At 37.0% G+C, this 24,578-nt stretch overlaps 1 protein-coding gene across 10 annotated transcripts in view; it reads left to right on the plus strand.

Annotated features, from left to right (window-relative positions):
• LOC123803818 (NADPH oxidase 4-like) overlaps positions 1-24,578 on the plus strand; it is a 175,335-nt gene that overhangs the window by 104,088 nt on the left and 46,669 nt on the right. For 7 of the 10 annotated variants that reach the window (XM_087871203.1, XM_087871209.1, XM_087871200.1 and 4 more), the window contains one exon: positions 19,117-19,198. In XM_087871203.1, the coding sequence (XP_087727329.1) occupies positions 19,117-19,198 (82 nt within the window). Of the gene's footprint in view, positions 1-19,116; positions 19,199-19,895; positions 20,305-24,578 lie in introns of those variants that run through there. The other 3 variants (XM_087871201.1, XM_087871206.1, XM_087871207.1) reach the window with 3 other exon arrangements.

Raw genomic sequence — 24,578 nt, forward strand, 5'->3', positions numbered from 1 at the left:
AACCTACATTCCTGAGCGTGGATTTTTTTGAGTCCTGATTCTATTTGAGCTTTTTCTTCTACTACCCCATCCTCCAAATTGCTGATACGTTCTTCTGCTTCATTCCCCCTGGCCATTAGAGCCTCTAGTTTTGACTGCATTTGGCTCATAGAATTTTTAAATTCTGCCAGATTTTCTCTCATTTCCAACTGTTAGAGATTCTATATTCTCATTAACATTTTCGTTAATACTTTTTTCAAGTCTGCACATCACCTTGACCATTGTTACTCTGAATTCCATTTCTGATAATTTGGTTATATCCATATCCATTAGTTCTGTGGCAGAGGTCTTTTCTTTGCTGGGGGGGATTTCTCCTTCTCGTCATTCTGATGAGGAGAGGTTGCGGGGTGTCCAGAGCCCAAATTATTGACCGGGACCCAGGCCGTGCGCCCTTGTTTTATAGGGATCTTAGGGATGTGGGCTTCTTGATTTTTCAGGCTGCCTTCTAGGGGAGGGGCCTGCCACGCCGATACTCAGGCAACCCTATTTGGGTAGAGTTTCTGTGTCCCCTGCAAGGGGGATGGGGATGGGCACACTGTAAGCCGTTATTTCCAGGCTTTTGTTCTCTGGTGGCTTTCCCTGGCGGTTTGCTGTGCCTCTTCTGAGAGTCAGAGCAGCAGTGGCCGAATCTCAGCCTCTGTCTCATAACAGACTGTTCTGCACTGATGTTCTCGCTACTTTAACTCTGTTTCTTTTGGTACTGCTCAACCCTGCAGTGTCCCGGGATGTGCGCCCCACACCCAGCGTCCCAGCCCTCAGTTTCAAGGCCGGTGCGTCTGTGTCCTTTGTGTTTCTAATACTGCCAGCCTCCGGCCGCCAGCCGCCTCTGCGCGCTCCCAGAGCTCCCGGTCTCAGTCTGGTTTCAGTGAGCACACCAGAGCTCCGTTTCAGTCTGATTGCGTGCGTTCCCTGGCTCAGGGTCTCAGTCTGCTCTCTCGCGGGTGCTGGTCCGCGAGTCAGCCAGCTCCCCCATGCAGGTGGCTACCACTTCCCAGGGCCCAATCGCAGTGGCTCCCTCCCCCTTCTTTTATCTTCCGATATCTGTGCGTGTTTCATGGCTCCCTGCTTCGTACCTCAATACTCATCGCTGGAGATGTTCATTTGTAGAGATCCAGATGTATCTTCCTGTGTTTCAGGCTGATTCCGTGGATGTTCAGGCTGGTCCGGTACCTATCCAACTCGACTCAGGGGACCGGCTGAAAAAGGGATCCCCTACCCCTCCGCCATCTTAACTCCCCTCCTCTGTAGGTGTTGTTTCTTAAATGCTGCTATATTTCTGTTCTTAAGGGCACTTATCTCCATTGGTAACTGTATATTCAAAGTGTTATCATTGGTGTAGCATTTCCTCCAATAGGCTAAGCATAATTATGGTAGTAATCTTTTTGCTCACCACTGTATTCAAAGGCCTATTAAAATAGTTGTTCCTAGTAAATGTAATTATTTGTTAAGAGAAGGAAGGAAGGGAGGGAGGAAGGGATGGACAGAAGGAGGAAGGAGGAAAGCTAGCAGGCAGAGGCATACCCTCTGCTTCACCAGCACTCATAAGCTAGTGGGAGCATGAGCCAAATATATAAACGAAATGTAATACTGTGCTTTCCAAAATGGAGAATGCTGATGCTTCTGGGAAGGAGAGTTAGGATGCTTTCCAGGGCAAACAGAGTCACGGTAAACAGGATTTGTCCAGAGTGGGAGATTATTCCAGGGAAAGAAACAGCTTGAATAATGGCTCAGAGGTGTGAACTACCATGGAATGTGAGGAAAATGTCATGGCATTGGGAGGCCACGCTGGGAGCTTGGACTTGCTAAGAAGTTTTGTGTTTTGCCTAAAGATATTCCTGAAAAATTGAAGCGCTTTAAATAGGAACTGAAAATTTGCACTTTATATGAGTCACCTTGCTGGTATTACACAGATTGGCAAGGAGAAAGTCCAGGTTAGAAGCAAAGACACCAAATTAAAGATTTGTCCAAGGAAGATGAGGAGATAAAAAGTTTTGTGGAGTGAGTGTTGTATAGTGTCCAGTGTAATAGGGTCCAACAATGACTATGGGAAAACGATAACTATGGGGTTACTGGTAACCTTATAAAAATTATCTCAGTGGGAAAATGCAGGGGTGAGGCTTGGGGATGGTATGGGTTGCTGTGAATTAATGTGTATATTGGAGACTAGTAAATTGACAGTTAGTGTACAAAAAGAAGCCCACAGCAAATGGGTTAAATTCTAAATTCTTCCTATTTCTAAATTTCCCCAGAACTGTGAGAGTAACTGAATTTATAGTGTGGTCTGGACTGTGGTTAGCAGTGGGAGATGAGTACCAAGTCCATATGCAACTACTTTTATATCCATCTAGGTGGGTCTGGGTCATGTTGAGGATTAACATCTTATGTCTTAATGTTATATATTGGGAACACTAATTCTGGTCTCATGTGAGTCTATGTGGAAATCATGGAGGACAATTAATTAGTTAATTTGATGGAATTCAGCATAATTCATTTGTTATTGTAATATAATAAATTATTCAATAAATATGAGCTGGGGTTAAATTTCCTATTTCATAACTTCAGAAATCAAGGAAATTTTCCTATCAGAGAAATGAGTAATTTATATTATAATTTAAATACCCATCTGCTCTCAGGAGAGAGGATGAATTGTTTTTCCCTTGGTTTCTTAGTTGATGAACATGAAGTCTGTGCTGTCATTGTTTCATAGATGACAGCTCACTTATGCCACAGAATATGTAGAGCCATCTCAGTAAAAGATTGGAATTCACTATTCATTAAGTTTTATTCTAGTTCAGTCATTTTAAGAGCCCAAAGATGGGGGAAAATGTGCAATTTTTGCTTTCTAGCCAATAAAAATTGTGACTTTTAATTCTTGGAAATAAGCAAATTCTACAATTTTTAGACCTGGAAGTAGAGTTATTATAGCATAGTGGTTTGTTTGCATGGTTTATTCTGTTTTTTATTATGAATTGTTTTTTCCCTAAGAGAAGTTCAGACTCTCCATTATCTACTGTTTTTTTCTGCTTGATTTTACTCTATAAAGAAAATAAGAGGGGGCGCCTGGGTGGCTCAATTGTTAAGCATCTGCCTTTGGTTCAGGGCGTGATCCCAGAGTCCTGGGATCGAGCCCCGCATCGGGCTCCCTGCTCCGCTGGGACGCCTGCTTCTTCCTCTCCCACTCCCCCTGCTTGTGTTCCCTCTCTCGCTGCCTCTTTCTCTCTGTCAAGTAAATAAATACAATCTTAAAAAAAAAAAAGAAAAGAAAAGAAGAACAGCGAGGAATTTTCTTGGTAATATGATTTATTAAGAATGTCAAAAGTGTGACAGTAATGTACTGGGTAGCCAAGAATGTGTATGTCATTTTGCCAAGTTAGTCTAGTGTCAATGAATTAAATAATTTCCAAGAAGCCAAAAAGTCAATAATTGTGTTCCATTATCATGATCATTAAGAACATTTGTAAGTACTCATTTGTTTGTTACACTTGCTAAGTATTTCATGAGGGAAGCCAAATGTATACAGATCCTGTTCTTTAAATGTATTGTAATTTTCAAGGCAAAATTATAACTTGATGGATTATAGTGATGCAGATAGGGTTTGTAAATGTCATCCAAATGAACATACCTAAGACTTTAAGTATGTTAATACCGAAGGAAGGTGCTTATCTCCTGTGGATTCAAAGGCAACTGAGTCAGGGAGTTTTGGGAATAGTGTCCAGTGAAAATGCACCACTCTTATGATTTTTCAACTTTAAAAAAGGAGTAGGGTGGGATATAATAAACAGATGTAAATAGAAGGCAAAACTAAACTCTTGCATGAAATGAGATTTTTAGAAAATTTGGAGGCAAAAAATAATGGACATGAAACGCTAGAGAACCCTAAGAAATGTACCAAACTGAGTAGTACAATAGATCATTGGGTAAGTAGAATTAAAATTGTCTGCTGTAGCGTGACAGGAGGTGATCTCATTTTTTGTTGGCACTATATTGAGAAACTAGTGAAATGTCTTGGGGTGCCGCTATCAACATCATTAAAGAGGAAAGGAAAGAAGAGAAGATCTATACAGAAAACTTTGCATATCCCAGTGTTTTCAGTGACAATACATAGTAGAAACTATGTATCTAATTGGAACAAATAAAGTGTATTTTAAGAGTTAGACGTCATTCAAGGAATAATCAAGTGACTTGTCATCCTTTCTTACCCCAGTTCCTTCTCATTTATAACACAGTCCTCGGAGTTTACACTTTCACAATAACAGTGAAAACCTTTTGTTGCTGCTGGAATAGTGGACCCTTTAGTAGCCGTTTGAATATTGTGTCTTCTCTGGCTGAGGTAGTGTACTCAACCAGACAGACTTTTAAGCCTGGCAGCAAACATAGCAGAAAACAAACCAGAGCAAGATCCAAACCAATACCAATGGGACTTTTTTTTTTCTTTTTCTTTTCTTTCTTATTCTCTTTCTTTCTTTCTTTCTTTCTTTCTTTCTTTCTTTCCTTCTTTCTATTTTTTTTTTGGGGGGGGTCAGGGACGGAATTTACATGAATAAATATTCTTATTCTTACTTTTTCTACAGAGTAAGAACAAAAGGCAGCATTTTCCAAATTATCTTTCAAAAAGAGGTTTTTAATTGTATTGATTACATATTGTATTTGTTTGCTTATTTATTTAGCTGGAGGAGTTAGCCTTTATGAGTAAACCTCTAACAAAAAACTCCCTAAGCCTATCAAAAACATTCATTTGGTGTTTATTATTTTTACCATATTAAAAAGAATTCACAGAGGAAAAAAAAAGCTGATGTAACTTAAGTGATAATTGAAAATCAGGCAATATCAATAAAATGAAGGATTTTTTAAAGGATAGAACAATGTAGAGGGACACACTCTGTTTGTAGATATAAAGTCTGGATATTTAAAACTGTTAATTCTCCCCAAGATAAATTATAAGCTTCATATTATTTCAGTTAAAAGCATAATTCAAAGTCAAAAATAATTATCAATGCTTATTTGAAAAAACAGAAGAAAATAATTATAAATAAATATCAAATATTCTAGAAAATCTTGAATGACGAGACTAGTCCTATTAAAACAAGTTATAAAGTGAAATAAACTACAAACTAAGAATTTATAAGGACAAAAAATGTACTTAGGAACATGAAGGCATTAAGTGGATCAGTTGAGATTTGAACTCAGGCTCATTGTATGCTAAAACATATGCTAATTTACTATGCTCCCTCCTATAATGTTGAAATAGTTTAAGCACTATGGTACTAGAACAAAAATGACAGGAAATCTATTAACAAAGAAAAATAGATATCCTAGAAACAGACCCTTTACCACATGAAAATACATATCATATGATAAAGGTCCATAAATCAATATGAAGTATTAGTTTGTAAATAGTTAAAACAGTTGCCACTTAGCTATTAAAAAAATTAAATCTTTAGGGGTGCCTGGGTGGCTCAGTTGTTGAGTGTCTGCCTTTGGCTCAGGGCGTGATCCCAGAGTCCTGGGATTGAGCCCCACATCAGGCTCCCTGCTCTGCTGGGAGCCCGCTTCTTCTTCTCCCACTCCCCCTGCTTGTGTTCCCTCTCTCACTGGCTGTCTGTCAAATAAATAAATAAAATCTTTAAAAAAATTAAATCTTTAAATGACCAAAAATTAATTCCAAATAGGTTAAATATTTTAACATAAAAAAGTTAATCTGTCAAGGAATCAGAAGAAAAGAGAAATTAATAGCAATGTCTGGATGCAAAAGACCATCTATTCTAGAAGAATACACAGAGAAAACTATGTTGATTTAACTATGTAAAAATATAAAAAATCCCATCAAAAAAGAAAACGCAATTGAACAGAAAAACATTTATAGCAGTTACTCACTAATACTGTCAATACATAAAGAGTCCCTTCAATGCAATAAGAAGCTGAGAAAGGAAATGGGTGGATTGCAGGAGCAGAGAAAATTGTAATAGTATTCAAATAAATGTTAATTAGAATAACTAGAATACTATATTTTGCATATCACTTAACAAATTTTTTTGTTGATAATATTTATTGCTAGTGAGGATGCAAAATATTGACATTAGGAATGCCTATGCAAAAGGAAAACCAGGGAGATCAAGGAAAACCCAAATTTTTCCAATGAAACAACGTAACAAAGGAAGCAGATTCATATATTTGCTTGTTGCTCTTCCCTAATCCATTTTATAAGCTTGTTCTTTGACCAGGAGGTCCTGTATTTAAGAGAAGACTCTTACTATGTGGTTGGTTTTTATAAGCTTGAAAGGACTACATATCGCATGCCACTAATTTTGTTAGTCCAGGGCTTTCAGTTAGAACTTCATAAAAACATAAAAGAAAATGCCCAGTTTCTTTGGATCTCGGATAAAATTACCTGTTCCTTATAGAATATGCACCCAGCAGGTAGGTATTCAGAGTTTGTGCAGAAAGCAGGAACTGAATTAGTATCAAGCTGAGCCTTGATCACTTTGAGGTGTTTCTTTTGTTGAATGCCAACATTGTTTAAAAAATGCATTTAGTGTGACAAATGAAAATATAACATTTTCCTTAAAAAGTGGATTGCTTAGTAGCAATAATGTGTTTATCCAAAAATGCCTCTCTTATTTGCTTTCACTTTCCTTGAACCTCTGTTCTTTTATTTTCCCCCTGTCAGTTTTTGTTGTAGTTTAGCCTCTGTGGCAATGGAAGAGAATTTATATTTTATAAGAAAGCTAGTGATAGACATTGCTTCATTGATGTATTTAGAAGCCAAGAACTCTGTTTGCAGTTCTTTCAAAAGCTGCTTTTGATTTTTTAATAGTATGTTTAACAAGTAGGACCCAGAATAATGAGTATTAAAAAAAACAGACTTTTATCGTTCTGCTTCCTCTGGAAATACAAGGATCCATTAAATAAATTTCCATTGTATAATACTGCCTTGCCTACCTTTAAACCTTATGATGTTAAAAGTACCAGGTGTCCAGGTATATGGACTATGTATGACCCTGCTGCCTTTCCCCCCCCTTATTTGGTAATTCTTAGGCAAGAAGAAAGTAAGGGAGGGAGTACAGCATTTTCTTCTCTTTTTTCTTTTTTCTTTTCTTTTCTTTTCTTTTCTTTTCTTTTCTTCTATTTTATTTTATGTTACGTTAGTCACCATACAGTACATATTAGTTTTTTATGTAGTGTTCCATGATTCATTGTTTGAGTATAATACCCAGTGCTCCTTGCAATACGTCCCCTCCTTAATACCCATAACCAGGCCAACCCATCCCCCCACCGCCCTCCCCTCTGAAACCCTCAGTTTGTTTCCCGGAGTCCAGAGCCTCTCATGGTACATCCCCCCTCTGATTTCCCCCCTTCACTCTTCCCTTCCTTCTCCTAATGTTCTCCATGCTATTCCTTATATTCCACATATAACTGAAATCATATGATAATTGTCTTTCTCTGCTTGATTTACTTCACTAAGCATGATCCCCTCCAGTTCCATCCATGTTGATGAAAATGGTGGGCATTCATCCATTCTGATGGCTGGGTAATATTCCATTGTATATATGGACCACATCTTCTTTATCCATTCATCTGTTGAAGGGCATCTTGGTTCCTTCCACAGTTTGGCTATTGTGGACATTGCTGCTGTGAACATTGGGGTGCATGTGCCCCTTCTTTTCACTACATCTGTATCTTTGGGGTAAATACCTAGTAGCGCAATTGCTGGGTCATAGGGTAGTTTTATTCTTAACATCCTGAGGAACCTCCATACTGTTTTCCAGAGTGGCTGTACCAGCTTGCATTGCCACCAACAGTGTAAGAGGGTTCCTCTTTCTCCACATACTCACCAACATTTGTTGTTTCCTGTTTATTACACAGAAATCAGTTGCTTTTCTATACACTAACAATGTAACTGTAGAAAGAGAAATTAAGGAATCAATTCCATTCACAATGGCAACAAAAACCATAAGATACCTAGGAATAAACCTAACTAAAGAGGTAAAGGATCTATACTCTAGAAACTACAGAACACTTATGAAAGAAATTGAGGAAGACACAAGAAGATGGAAAAACATTCCATGCCTGGATCGGAAGAATAAACATTGTTAAAATGTCTATACTTCCCAGAGAAATTTACACTTTGCCAACCATATTAAACTACCATTGACATTTTTCAAAGAGCTGGAACAAAAAAATCCTAAAATTTGTATGGACCCAGCAAAGAACCCAAATTGCCAAGAGAATGATGAAAAACAAAGCTGAGGGCATCACGTTACCTGACTTCAAGCTTTTTACAAAGCTGTGATCACCAAGACAGCATGGTAATGGCACAAAAACAGACACATAGACCAATGGAACAGAATAGAGACTCCAGAAATGGATTCATCTCTATGATCAACTAATCTTTGACAAAGCAGGAAAAAATATACAATGGAAAAAAGACAGTCTCTTCAATAAGTGGTGCTGGGAAAATTGGACAGCTACATATAGAAGAATGAAACTGGACCATTCCCTTATACCATACACAAAGATAAACTCAAAATGGATGAAAGACCTCAATGTGAGACAGGAATCCAGCATTTTCTGTCCCAAGAATGAGGGAGAGAAAGAACAGTGAGGCAGTGGAAAGAACACTGGACCATGAATTTGTCAGGGGTGGAGGGGTGGGGGGGATTTGCCTTATTTTTTAAATCTCATTGCCTTTTACTCACCATGTGACTGTGGGCTGGTCAGTCCACCTGGTTTTTAGCTTTCTCACCTACAACATACTGCATTAAATTAAAAAAGAAAAACAAAAAACCTACATTAGGGGAGTTTCCTCATTTCTTGGCTCGTTGCTTATATAAAGCTGTATAATTCTTTTCAGAGAAGTAAGTTCTAGAATGTGGATAATTTAATGCCACATAGGAATGATAATAGATTAATTTTGGTATAGTTGAGAAATCTCAAGGGAATACTGTGGAAGGACATATGCCATGTACAGGATTTTTATGTTTCTTTTTTTCCTATCATTTATTAAGGATCTTCATTTATTAGCTCTGTTTGTATATACATTGTGCTCTACGTCCTCATCTTCTGACTTGCAAGGGTGGGCTTTTTTAAAAAATTTTTTTCCTTGTATAAGACAAGTATGAGATATTGTTTTTTATATTCCTTTGACATTGGCCTTAATATTTGTGGAGAAGGTAGTTTAAATAACCAGAGCATGTAGCTGATTGCTTTTTCTTCTAGAATTGCAGAATTCCATTTGAATTTTATCAACAGAAGATTTTTCTATACCTTTAGGAACAAAATACTCTTGCTCTGCAACTAGATTTCCTGATTTACCTAAAATAGTATTAATTTGAATGCCTTTGATGTTGCTTTGAAAGCAATATTTTAAATAGCAACTATTGTTATTCAATACTGAGTTACCATGGTAATAAAGAACATTCACTTGATTTAAACTTTTCAGAAAAGGAAAATTTATACTCTGTCTTTCTAGTTGGTTTGAATGTACCACTCTAAGCCTGCCTTTTCATTCTCAGTTTTTGAAGTAATTTGTTTTTCTAAGATTGGTGTGCATATTTCTTTTTTTTGAGGAAAATAAAACATCTAATTTTTATAAACCATTAATTTCTTTAAATCCCTAGGAGAACAGCTCTTCTTTCCATTTTTAAGTAATTTTGTAATTACATTCTAAATCCTTTTTCAAGTAGCTCTAATGGATTTGCAATTCTTTTGTTGTCCTGGCATTTCCTCGTGATAAACAGGGCTGCCCTTGAGAATAAGAATCTTTTTTTATTCATAGTGTGTGACAAATAATACATATTTAATAAAAGTTTGCTGAGTGAGTGAGTAAATGAATAATGCACGATGTAATTGATAAATGTCCCTTCTGCTCAAAATATTAGTCTTACTCCCAATTTTAAATTCTGTGCCATTACTGATTATTGATATATTGTAGACAACAGAAATACTAGCAAAATTATTTACTTCGTCTAGCACCATGGATCAGAAGGACTTCTTCTTTGGTTTCTTTGTTTCGCTTTTTAAATAAAACCTTCCTGATTCTTTTGCTTTTTATTACCGACAGATCCAGGTGATGTTGGTTGTTCTGTTCTTCTGGATTCTTGGAGTATACATTTAGCACTTATTTATTTGTAGTGCACTTATCTTTTGAAATCATTTGTGTTCATTACTAGTCAGCTTATTGAGGACCTAACTTGATGCCTGGTCAATGAATGTTTGCTGAAAAAAGAATTTTTAGATGTACTTATTTTGTTTATATATTTAAACAGTACTTCCTAAATGTTATGGGGAAAATTAATTTGTACCTTCTCTTTTAAGCAGCATGTGTGTGTGTATTTGCACACGTGGATGTTGTATTTCTTCGTTGGTGTTGTGACTTCCTTAGGAGGTGGAAGGGTGGACATTGTTATGAAAACTATAATGTAGGCAATGTGAATGACAAATACCCTTGAAGAGATGTTCATGTGTGTGTACCACTGATAGTATATACAGCTATCTTTTCAAAAGTTACTACTTAAATAAGTACTATCAGAAATACAAACAGGATATAGATATAATAAAAGTTAACACCTTTTTCCTTTTATCTCATATCCTTAAACGTATTCATTCTTGATGTATATTCTTACAGACTTCTTAGATATATTGTAGATGAGGTTATCCAACACATTGGAGATATTGTAATGCTGGAGAAGATTTATTATGAATGATGGATTATCAGCTCCTTAACTAAATTCCCATAACGGATTTTTTCACTGTGGCTTTGAGAAATTCGTTGGTGATAGACATTCTAGAACCCTTGAAAAAGCTCTGTGGTGACTATTTGAAGGCCAAGAATGACAAGTGAGAGAGGCCATTATTGAAGTGGGCTTTTTTTTTTTAAGATTTTATTTATTTGTTTAAGAGAGAGAGAGAAACACAAGTGGGGAGGAGGGGCAGAGGGAAAGGGAGAGGCAGACCCCACGCTGAACAGGAAGCCTGATGCGGGGCTAGATCCCAGGACTCTGGGATCATGACTCAAGCCGAAGAAGGCAGGTGCTTACCTGACAAAGCCACCCATGTGCCCCACAGTAGGCTTTTTGAACTCAGGGGAGACGATGGGGCCCCTGAGAAGCAGGGGCTGAGACCACACTTAACTGATAAAGTCAAGATGCCTGGAACTGTGTTCCAATTAGATTGACCCATGGAGATCTTCGGTGTTGACTAAACTGACCATGACATTCTTGGGACTCAAATAGATGAACAATTTACCAAAGTCTTACTTGATTTTCACAAATGGAATAAAACTCTAGGATGGGCAAACAGAGGTATAACCTGAATCATCTCAATAGAGTGCAGACCTTCTTCTAATTCCCTGACTCGAGTCAGTTCTGAACTATCTTTTATAAAGGGATAGTCAGGTCCCTTTGACAAAAGACCCTCTCCATGTCAAAATTAAACTGTATAATGATGTTATGATTTGGCAGGGGAGTGCATGGGTGAAAGGGAAATATTCAACTTTTGGGGGAACTAAGATTGACTCTAAGGTGGTACTATATCCTGAGGAACCAAAACATTACTGTAGTAGACCAGTAACAGTCAGGGCTTATGGGAAGTTAATGGAGTTTCAGCTTCAGTGTGTGTCACCATAGGCCAGTGGGTCCCTGAATCCAACTCAATTCCAGAATGCATGATTGGAATAGATACTGAGCCACTGTCAGAATCCCTTATCTATATAATCTCATTTTCTCCTGCTTTTATAGGATTTAAAAACAAATTACTCTTGATGTTTTGTACTTTTAAGTAGAAGGGAACATTTCCCATGTTTTATTGTTAGTCCTAAGTTTATTTCATCATCTGTGCCATTGTTTCCTTCTTGAAGTTCAACAGTTAGACACCATTCTTTTGTGTTTGTATAATATTGTTAAAGGTATGTCTTTGAAGACCTCACTAACCAGAATATGGTCTTTACCACCTTGCTTTCTTCCCTGCAATTCCTTTTTTTTTTTAAAGATTTTATTTATTTATTTGACTAAGAGAGAGAGAGAGAGAGCATAAGCAGGGGGAGGGAGAGAGGGACAAGCAGCCTCCCAGCTGAGCAGGGAGCCCGATGCGCGGCTTGATCCCAGGACCCTGGGATCATGACCTGAGCCCAAGGCAGACACTTAACCAGTAAGCCACTCAGGTGCCCCTTCTAAAGAAAAAACTGTCTGTTGGAACTGTTATTGCATTTTTGTGATAGAGTCAAGGGGGGTGGGTAGAAAATGACTAAACAGAGATGTGAGAAAGAAGAATTTTCTTTGGAATGAGTGATTTTCATTAAAAAAAGAGAAAGAACGGGAAATTGAATACAGAGAGGAAAATAGGAAAGAAAAAGAGAAATGAAACACATGCCTATCTTTCCTAACTTGAGCATACAGGCCAGAGACCCTTGGGATATAAAAGCTGCCTTGTGGTAGAGAAAGTTGAGGTATGCATCAGTGGAAGGAGTGTAAGAGAGAGTGTAGGATATTTGTGGACACTTAGAACATGCTCTCTCTTCACTCCTCCTCACCTTCCCATGTACTAATGACTGGTTTTTGAGCAGTAATATGAAATTAGAATTGATTTATTACTATATTTTGATGAATGGCCAATCTGTAACATGACATTATACACAGAGACCAGGTTACCTGGATGGATCCCAATTACTATCAAGCTCGTTTTTTTTTTTTTCATAACATTGATCACCTACTGGACCTTCTATATATTTGCGTGTTAAATTATCTTCATTATGCATAGTTTTCATAAAATAATGAGTAACTTGTGAAGTAGATCCTGATTCATCATCAACAGATTTGAGTGTTTTCGTGTGTTCAGGGAAATTGTTATGGCCTCCAGGGTGAATGGCAAATCTTGACAAACATCTTGTTCAAGGTACATGTTCAACTTTTTTGAAAAAAGTAAAATAAATTTAGTATTTACTTTTTTATTAATCATTATGTATTTTAGCTTATTACTATTGAAATAACTTATTGTATTTCATTAAAAAGGACAAAATAAGAGTGTTCAGCCTGCTCTGTACACTTTAGGGTGGAGTATTTAGCTCTCGTTCCTATATAATTTTCCTATCAATCTAAATGATGATTTCCTACATTTGTCACTGACACTATCCCCTGCAGTCTTGATGGCTGTGTGCATCTCCTGGACTGTAGCACAGGGCCTAGTACAATTGGCTAGAATACCACAGGGTCTGCAGAGTATTTATTTATTTCTTCCACCATCAGCCCAGACTGAATGGTGTTACTTGTCCCAAGGTGTTTGTGTGTCTGAGAGCATTTCATTTTAACAATGGGTGTCTGTACTTACAATGAAGGTGTCAGTTATGTTACTTATGGGAAGGGCTGGAAAAGAAATTTATTTATTCTGACTTTACTACACACACATGCATATCACCCTGTAGCTGTGGAGAATATGGCAGAAGCTCTAAGTGGAAAGTGGGGGTCCAGCAAGCCCATGTGTTGCAGGTTGGGATTGCCAGAAACTGAGTCTGAGAAGTAATTTATGAATTTAAAATGTTTATTAGGGATCAACACCCCTGAAGAGAAAAGGAAGGATGTGGGATTGGGTTGAGGAAGCAGTTGAACCACCAAGCAGACTCTATAAGCCTTAGCCAAACTGATGGGAAGCTCTGGAGCAAATATTGCCCATCGGTGTGGCCTCCGTGAAGCTAAAATATCCCTGCCTTGTTCAGCTGCCAGTTATGAGCTGTTCTGGAAAAGTCATTTATTTCCCTTGCTTCTGAGGTGGACCCTGATGGAAGTGACAGCTGGAAGCTACCTGCGGATTGTACTCTCCACAACTGGGACAACAAACACTTCACTGAAGCAGATGGGGAGGGGGGCTTCTCTATATCAACCACAACCTCCCTAGCATATTTCATTAGTAACATTTAATTTAAAAATAAGATTTTGAGATGAATACTAAATCGAGCAGAATGCTAGCAAGCATGAAGCAGCACCTTCCTAGGCAAACCAAGATATATAGCCACCCTCCCCATCAGTGGCTTTGGCAAGATTCCCATCCTGTCCTTAAGCATATGTTCTTTAAGTGTTTCAAAGTTGAAAGGTGGCTTAGAGATCAATGAACTCATTTGTCAATTGAGAAAAGGAATTAAGAACAGAGGCAGAAGAAGGTGGAGGACCTCAGACTTTCTGACAACCAATTTGGCATCTTTTCTATTATACACTGTTACTTCTAAGTATTGCACACTATATAGTAAAGAGAGATTCTTTCTTTGGTATACCCTGTATCATGCATACTCACTTATAACACTGCCTGTATTATGAGATAATCTTCAGTTTTTCTCGTAAAATAATAGAAATATTATAGTGTAATCATTTACAGATTTTGCTTGAAGATTAAGAGCATGGGGATGATGTCTATTTCCTACAACACTTATGTTATAACTTCCAATACTATGTTACCTGATGCTAGTTAGTTTTAAAACTAAGTTTAAGTCTCTAATGAGTCTGTTTAATACTCATGAAGGATTTTGTCTGAATGCTCTTTGAAGAAAGAAATTAAAACTGGCAAATCAAGTGTAATATGAGCATTAAAAGAAAGAGGAGAAAATTTGTATCTATTAATAAAAATCCCAATAACTTCTTTTTTAATTTTATTTTTAATTATTTTTAATTTTTTTTATTATATTATGTTCCAATAACTTCTTACCAGGTTTTTTAGAGCAACATTATCACTCTTTAGGGATGTTTTATTTGGTTTTCTTTCCTGCCCGTGTTAATGTAATACTTAAAGTAGTTAAAACATTCATTTTCATAGTGGAGACTATGAAGCAAAGGTAAGGGGATTACTTGAAAGAAAGTGATTTAGAATTGGTAAAATTTCCACAGAGTTCCTCCAGCAAACAGCAGCTGTTTCTCACGTTCTTATTGAAGACACCCGTTAGATGTCTATGATCGTATCTTCCGATGTGAGGGACTTTTGGACTACCGGAGGAAGGCATCATTTTATTTTCTTTTCTGACCTAGGAAGAAGATTTTATTGTCTTCTCATCTCAGAAACATATTTGCATACTGGTTTTTTGTTGTTATGCAAATTCGTATTGTATTTGTTACATTCTGCATTTGGGGGAGGATTACAAAGTGGCCATTTTTCACAAAGGGGAAGATAAAGAAGTTGAGTCACAATAAATGTACAAAAAAATTTGAATTCGAATTGGAAAGATTATTTTATTTTTCTTATCTTTGACTTTAAAATAATTAAGTGTATCGTCTCACAATTGATTGTCTAGAGAGCCCAAATTAGTGTTACCATGTGTAGTATGCCATCCAGGTGTCTTAGCCTCACCATCATTGAGTGGATGGGAGAAAGGAAGAGTGGGTGACAGTCTACAAAAGCTTATTTTAATTAAGATATATCACCGACTGGTAGACAATCATTTTCAGACATTATCTCATCATTAGTCAACTCATCAAAATATCACTTTTTGGAAAATCCTCTGGTTCTTTTCAGTGGCTTTAATGAAATTATTCTAAGATCCCAGTGAAAGGATTGAGATCTAATGTTTGGATAACTGCCATTTTCCTAAGAAATAGACTTTGGGCCTCCTGAGAAAGCGGATCATCTGGTATGACATTTGCAGCAAGAGAAGAAGTAGTGTTTTAAAAATTCTGGTACTTAACAGAGAAAACACCAGTTTATTTTGGTCTTTTTTCCCCAGCATCAGATAGACAATGGGATGCTAATTAATTAGTTGATAGGCAGAAATCTGGGAGACGAAAGAAGGACTAATGTAAGAATTGTAAACAAGTTTTCATTTACTTGGATTTTTCTAAGGATAATTTTTATCATTTATTTTTATTCTCATAAAAAGTAAACAATCATTATACCTGTATGGGATAAAGTTAATTGTTTATATTTAAGAATTTATGAATATAATAATAAAAATAAACATTTTAAAAGGATATGATTTTAAGCAGCTATTTTCTTTGTATGTATGAATTTTTTTTTCCACATTCATGGTGGCTACCGAAGGATTTTCATGTTCGCTTGTTGTTGCTTGCATTTATGATACTCAGATTAAAGCATGCTTCAAATGTAGGAATACTCATTAGAGATTTTATAGTTTGGGTGGATTTGCAAGTAATTTCGAATATGCTACTTTTGCTCTGTGTGTGTATGTGTGTGTGTTTTAAATCCTATCTATATAATGTTGTCTCTAGAGATTGTCTTTCAAATTTACAATCAAATGTTTTTAGTGATTATAGAAACGGGGAAAAACCTCCAGCTTTACTACGTTATGGTTGTTTGCATTAAAATTCTGATTTTTCTCTGCATTTCAATCAGTTTGAGAATCATTCAGTAAAACTTTAATTTATATTGTTAGCACCCAAGGATATATCATATTCAATGTAGCTGTTTGATTGAACAGTTCTTTCTTTACTTGATGTGAAGTTCATGTTTGTGGTTAGGTTTTGGCTCTGTTTTTCAAGATTTGTTTAGGACAGGTATAAATGGAGGGGAAAAGGAGAAACGCTACAAAGTGCTCATTTAATGAAATGCTACATAAATTGGCATGAGTACTGAAAGATAAGGGTCACTTTGGAAGGAAATTACTAGTCATTTCATTGACATTAATTGTGCTCATTAAAAATAGCAGTATATCGGTTGATATAATTTAATTTTAAAATATGAAGTCAAAGAGTAAGTGTACATGAAGGAGAAAAATAAACTGTGCTTTCTTAGATCTGTGAACTCTAAAGTACAACCACCTCTGTTAAGATCTTCTCAGTCCCTCCCCAAGTGTATGGTAAGGACCTCAGAGTGCTGATGGCAAGCAGCAGAGGAGAGGTCAGTTAAACATCCGATTCAATGTGTTGTAATAAATATGGAGATAAATCCCCATCCTGCTTCTCAGCATACTTTGTAACCACTGTGTTCACCAATGTTTAACATCTGGCTTATTTGGTAACTGGGAAGTGGCGATTGTCATCAACTGCAGATTTTCAGTATTTTGTGGAAATTGTGCACCTTCAGTTAGTGATGGATTTACTGCAGCTTGGACTTTTGGCTTTGCACTCTTTCTCAGCCTGACTGTGTGACCCTGTCAAGGCTTGAGCTCTGGTACCCTTGCTTTTCATGGTTGATAGATGACCAGTTGGGCTTTTCTGAAAGTCATTATGATTAACCTTGGCAATTTTCTTTATGCAGTAAAAATGGAAAAATTATTTCAACTAGTATTTATTTAACATCTTAATAGGTATCAGATAATGTTCTATATCCAGGTAACACAATACCCATCTACTAGAAGGAGAAGGAGAGGTGGATAGACAATTATATCTAACAATAAAAATGTAATCTGAAACATTCTGTGAGAGTGTAAGCACAGAGTATACTAGGAGTACACAGAGTAGGGTCATCTACTCAAGATTTTGGAGGAAAAGGAAAAGAAAGAAGAGGGATCAAGGAAACCTTCCAATAGGGATGACTAGAGATAATTGAGTATCTAGTTCTGGAAATATGGGATCAGCATCAGAATGATAGACTACTCTACGCAATGCAGATAATTATGCAGTACAACTATTTCTAAAGTGGAACTGAGGATTCTGCCTTCCTCCACATTCTTTTTTCCTTTTTTCCCCCACTTTCTTTCTCTCACCCCTCTCTCCCTCTCTCCTTCCCTACCTTCTTCTTTCCTTCCTTCGCTTGCTCTTCCTTTCCCTCCTTCCTTCATTATGAACTTAATAAGTGCAGAATTCTGTTAGTAAAAGTTTTGGTTCATGGTTCATGTTCAACTTTATGATTGGACAATCCCTGACCCTCATTCATTCATTTACTCCTTAATGATGCTATAGATACATTTTATATACATATCTAAATTTCATATATTTCATATAGATATGAAATATTAACACTGATGACCTACCTTTTTTTTTTAAAAGATTTTATTTATTTATTCGACAGAGATAGAGACAGCCAGCAAGAGAGGGAACACAAGCAGGGGGAGTGGGAGAGGAAGAAGCAGGCTCTCAGCAGAGGAGTCTGATGTGGGGCTCGATCCCAGAATGCCGGGATCATGCCCTGAGCCAAAGGCAGACGCTTAACCACTGTACCACCCAGGCGCCCCTTGATGACCTACCTTTTGCTTTTCTCCTATTTCATCTTCTTACCCCTTCTAAAAGATAACCATTATCTTGGATTATGTACATTATTCATTTTTTCATTGGTTTGTTTTGTTTTATACATATTTCTAAATAATACATTGCTTAGTTGTTTCTTAACTCAACAAATGATATTTTTCTGTATGTAATCTACTAGTATTTTTTCCACTCACCAGTTTACCATGTTTTTATTTGTAACTGATTTCATTCAGTTTCACTTCAAGTAATATTCTGTTGTGTGTGTGTACTGCAAATTATCTGTTCTCCTGTTGATGGGCAATTGAGTAGTTTCTATGTTGTAATGAACAGTGCTGCTATGAGTATTCTTTTACTTGCTGCCTAAGACATTATGTACGAATCTTTCTGCAGAGTATATACCTGGGAATGGAAATATTGGCTCATAGGGTACACAGAGGTTAAACTTAGAAGATAATCACAAATTGTTTTCCAAAGCTTTTGTATCAACTTGCATTCCCACCAGAAATATATGAGAGCTTATGTTGATCCACATCATCTCTAATACTTGGTCTTGTGAGATTTATTCTATCAATCGAATGCCACATAATATGAATGCTGTCTAATGATATGTGGCTTTGATTCGCACTTCCCGGGTTACTAATGAGATTGCACATCTCTTAGGTCTATTTATTGGTCATGAGTGCTTCCTCTAATCTTTCAATTATAAGATTTTACTAGTCTATACTGATGGATACTTTTTATTTTTGTATTGGCAGTTGTTGCAATATCTTAATCATAAGAAGATATAGTCATTAAAGTGAAATAGATGTATGTCAGTACTATACAAAATGGTGGGCACATTTCTAATAAAAGATGTGCAGTCGAAATAGTCGACAAATTAAAACAATAGGTAATAATTGCATTTTGAAGTTATTTTTGTGACTTTTATTTTTTCACAACTTGACATTTATTTTTCTTTTGACAGAACGGTTTCGAGATTTACTACTTCCACCTTCTAATCAAGACTCCGAGATTCTGCCCTTCATTCAATCTAGAAAGTATCCCAAGTAAGCACTAGGAGTTCACTGGATATTGGGAAGGGGACAGGCATAGTGATGGGGAAGATCTGGGGGGACAAAAACAAAATATTTTCTTTCTAAGGATTTCTGAGAAAGCTAGAATACCCTAACCTAATTAACGAGGGCATCTCCTGCACTGTAATGTCTCAGGCTCTTCACAGCTGGGTTAGAGAAAAAAGCCTTTCCAGCACTACAGCCCAGCTGTGAGTAGGAGTATTTGCAGAGTGCAAACTGCAAGTTACCTGCATCTGCGTCTGGTTGTGCCTCTTTTTACTTGATTCTGTATCAACAGCAACAGATATTTTGTGGGTGATCCCTCATCTGGTTTCCTAGTTTCTAGCCTTTGAATGCAAGGATTCATTCATATTGTATTAAGTGGTTTTCAGAACCGCCTGTTAGATATGATTTTAGTAATTTCTGTATATTCTTCTTTATTATCTTGATAATTATGGGAAGTGAAATCTCCTGACCCTTTCTTATACAGGGCAGACCTTTTCTTCTCTTAGATGCCACATATTAATCCATATTTAATCTCTAGCAATAATCTTCTAGTCCCCTCACAGGGACCCTCCTGAGGGACATAGCAGGCCTGGACAGTGTTCCATGCGTACATTACTTTTCATGATAGAGAGCATGGAGGAGCCTGCAGGCATTGATGCATGTCTATCAGTATTTTTGCCTCCAGTTGCTGTTTGCAGAGGCCGGTGATGCCTGCTCTTCTGCCTCTTAGGCTTACTGTCCACCTGATACCTTTTCTTGAAGACGGGAATCACAGTCGCTTCTCAGATTACACGTTGGTAATCTGTTTCCCGCTATTTCCCTAGGATTCCTTAGCTGTATGTTCTTACACGTATCCTTCTTGCTCTGACAGTGATATTCCAATATAATTCTGATATTTAACAGAGATACCATGTGAGAATTCTTTGTGAGTGTCTAATCCTTAGTGTAGTTTTTGTGTTTGTTTATTTTGTTTTTGAGGGGCATCTGTGGACTAATAGAATAAAAGTCATCCATTGATGACACAAACACCATGTTGGGGTGAGTAAGAGTGAAGAGTGAAAAAAAAAAAGAGTGTAGACTATGAAGCAGACTGCCTTACCAGCTGTGCTTTGTGACTGGGGTTACCTAACCCTCTGTGTCTCAGTTTCCACCTCTGTGGAAGGGGAGAGATAATAAGACCTACCACTCAGGCGTGTTCTGAAGAGTAAGTAAATTAGTAAACAAAAAAATGTTTAGAACTGAGCTTGACACACAGATCTCGGAGGATAATTCTTATATCAGGTTACCTTTATCACCTGCCCTTAATAATATTTGGAGAAGAACTATTTATTTAATATTTCTGGATTATTGCTAGATGCCAATATGAGGCACTTCTTTGGTGGTCACTTAACATCATTATGAGTTGCAATTTTCCGAACTGTCAAATGAAAGCATGCTAAGTAAAGGTTTCTGGGTCTGAATAGTATTTATATAAAAATTCTGGGTTAAATACAATTGGTTTATTTAGGTTATAGAATATTAAGCATTTGCATCCTCCCATTGTCCATAGAATGTCTAGTTTGGGAGTAGAATTTTAGGAGGTGCTGATAGAACAGAGAAAGGGTAATAGAATTCTGTTTGTGCTGTGCCTAAGGAGTGTTAAATTGGTCCAGGGAAGATCATAGGAGCAAAAACTCTAAGCATGTAAATAATACCCAGGTAAAGAATGCTGGGGTAGAAGAAGAGGCAGTTGTAGTAAAAGCCAGTCAATAAATACAAGTGGGCAGGGATTTGTGTATGTCTAGACCTAATTTAAACTCTTTTTGGATTATTCATGGTTTTCAATATTCTCATTTAGTCTCTCATTTGTACTCACTCTCAAATATTCTATCATTTATTCATTACTGAGGATAACTGTAAGTCAAGGAATTTGTCATTTCATGACATGCAAAAATTTCTGGAAAGCTGAGAATTTAATCAGACCATTAGTATTTGTTGCTCTCATTCACAGTGTAATATACCTATTTATATTGAGATTATTTTCCCTCACTTTTCTGCTTGTTTTACTGACTCACTGAATGTAGACTATTAGTGAGAGATGTTTTAAGAGTTAGAATATGGTTTAAGAAGCAACTTGTTTGCCCTATATTATGTCCTTGTATGCCCTATATATAATGTCACAGGGTGATGTTTACGGAGCATAGTATAGCCGACATTCTTTAAGTGAGACTCACTCTACCCTGGTTAATATAAGCTGGTGAGTGAACAGTGGTTATTGGGTTAGGGGTAGGATCTCTAGTCAGCATATTGTCCCTTTCATCTTAAGCATCTGGTTATCAAGAGACATCTAACGAATAATGAAACAGGGAAAAGTTCTTGAAATGTGTCTATGTGTGTATGTGTGTTTGTGTGTGTATGTTTTAACGGAAGGCCATTTAAAAAAAATGTTCCCTGCTGGGAAACATTGTTGTAAAATATAATAATGTTCATTCATCATGTTCTTACGTTTGTGATCTTGCATTTGATCCATTGCCAAAGCCATTCTCATCAGGATGTAATTGAAGACATTGCCTCATGAGAATTCTTGGAGCATGAATAGGTATGACCATTGTCAGAAAGAGACAGGTGAATGAAAAGAAGAAAATGAATGTATACTTAATACGAAATAAATGTTGTTGATTCATAGGTTAGAGGAAAGAAATGGAGATAATGAAACTTAAGTTTTGTTGCTCATTTCTAGCTGGTGTCACTGTTACTAACTTTGAAGCATTTACGTTTACAATGTATTTGAACTAGAGGGTAGCTATAAATATTCTTATCCTTGTGAATGTAGCTTAGAGACATAAAATGGTTGAAGACATTTGGCATAATTTTACTCACAAGTGGCTTGCAATCATTTTAGCAATTAGGCCAACAGAACATGACCGCTCTGGAAGTTTAACCATTATATGTATAAAAATTTTATGAAAATGTAGGAATAAAATGTGGCATATCTTTATTTTGTTCTCATGAAGATCAAGTACTCTGGAATGCTTAATCTCAGTACTCTTTAGAGAAAGAAATATTATTTATGATAAAATTCAGAAGTATTCCTTTTGATTTGGTTTGCTATGAAAGGATAACCTTGCTTATTTAGACAAAAGCAATGCCTCAACCCATTCTCATTTCCAGTGTACTGCTTAACAATGGCTTCAAGCGGTGATATCAGGTGGTTAACTGCAAAGCCTCAGAAAACTTTTCCAGATTTCATCTTTTCTCCAACTTGTCTTCCTTTTTCTTTCCAAAGAAAATTTTGGGTTCCTCTTCTTCCAGCAGCCTTCTCTCTCTCTTTAGTAATTTTTGTTCAATCTGTATGTGTGTAATACATTTGTCACTGGAGCTAAGTTATCCCTATTCATAATAAAAATACTTAGCACTTAATACTTTCTACATGCCATGATTGTGTTATGTGCTTTATATATATTATTTCATTTAATCTTTGTCATTTCCTATGAGTTAGGTAGTACTATTTCCCCGATTGTACAAATTTTATATATTAGAGGACTTAAAAGGGTTAAGTGACTTATCCAAAGTCATATAGAAGAGCTGGGTCCCAAATTCAAGGTCTGCTTTGTCCCCAAATTACCCCTAATTGTGCTATCCTGCCTCTCATTCATTCGTCTGTCCATTTTTCCATTAATCCATTCTTCAAATATTTATTGAAAAATTACTGTACGCTAGAATCAGTCACAATTACTGAGAATACAAAAATAATGAAAACATAGCATATGGCTTTGAGGAACCTAGAGTCTAGTAGGTGAAAAACAGAGTCAGACTTTAATGGAGAAATTAATTATAGTGATGTGATAAGACCTAAAGTTATAGAGAAATGCACTAAACTCAGTGGGAGAAGAGAGCAGAACATGTCTTCCAGTCTAGGTAATTCATGGAAAGTTCCCTTTGAATAAAATCTTGACAAGTGCTATGGAACCAGATAGAGTCTTTTTAGCTGGAACATATAGAGCCATGGAAGTGGCTTGTTCATTGAGAGATCACCTGCAGGTATTCTGGTTGAAAAAGCTTTGTGGACGTGTGCATATGTGTGTGTAGGCACACGTGTACACGTGCATGTGTCTGTGCATATGCTCGTACATACACACACACTGAGAGCTGGGGTTTAAGGAGCAATGAGGGCAGGGACCACTCCATGAGGGACCTGGATTGCCATTTAAATGAGTTTGGACTCTGTGATAAAGACAGTGGAGCATCATGAAAGAACTTAAGGAAAGGAGCAAACTCATTAGATTCGCACGTTCATAGTTTTATCATGGAGCCAGGGAGGCACTGCATGGGGCGAGCACACTAGCTAGCTGGCAATTTCATGTTCAGGAAGGCAATGAGAAAGAATAGATTCCATGGTGATAATAATAGGGAAAAGCAGATAGATATCTGAAGATTTTAGGAGGCACGTGACAAAAATGTCATGACTACTGGACAAAGGGCAGGAGGATGAAAAGGGAGAGGGGAAGGGCAGGGGAGAAGAAGAAGTTCAAAGAAGGGGTTCAAGCTTTTTCATTTGGGTCACATCCTGCATTAGTGGTCCCAGGGCTGGGGACAAGTGGTAGATCTCTCTGAGCATCATTTTTTTTTTTTTTGGTCTCTATTTCAAATGAAGGTATGGAGGTTATAATAGTGCTATAGGAAAAACTCCTTGTTGCTTTTACTCTCACATACAATTCTTCAGACACCAGGTGCGGGATGTGATTTTTCCCACACCAACCAATTCTTCAATACCAGCTGGGTGTCTTACAATTCAATTCAATTCAATTCTGACACTAACCAGAGTTTGTACAGACCCCACAGGTTAAGGGCTCAGTCCCATAAGACTGTCCACCCCCATTTCAAATGCCAGTTGCAGGTAGCAGGTCCCCAATTTATCCACAATTTCTGTCCACATTGGGTACAAATCAGAAATTCCCACGACCTCCTCCTTGGATTCAATCATTTGCTAGAACAGCTTATGGAACTCAAGAATATTTTATGGAGTTAGTATGTAGTAAAGAATATGCTAAGGGAAATAGACAAACATAAACAGCCAGATGAAGAAATACATAGAACAAGATCTAGAAGGGTCTTGAGTGCAGGAGCTTCTGTCCCCGTGGAGTTGGGGTGCACCACGCATCTGGCCTGTAGATGTGTTCACCAACTTGGAAGTTCTCTGAACCCCATACCATTGGGGTTTTTATGGAAGTTTCATTACAGAGGCATGATTGATTATTAACTTCATTTCCAGCTCCTCGTCCCTCTCCAGAAAATAGAGGGTAGAGCTTAACATTCTGAGCTTTAAGTCATGGCCTGGTGTTTCTTTCTTTTTTAAAGATTTATTTATTTATTTTGGAGAGAAAGAGTA

Source organism: Ursus americanus, chromosome 21 (assembly GCF_024610735.1).
Source record: "Ursus americanus isolate L20-20 chromosome 21, mUrsAme1.1.p, whole genome shotgun sequence".
NCBI classification, from domain to species: Eukaryota; Metazoa; Chordata; class Mammalia; order Carnivora; family Ursidae; genus Ursus; species Ursus americanus.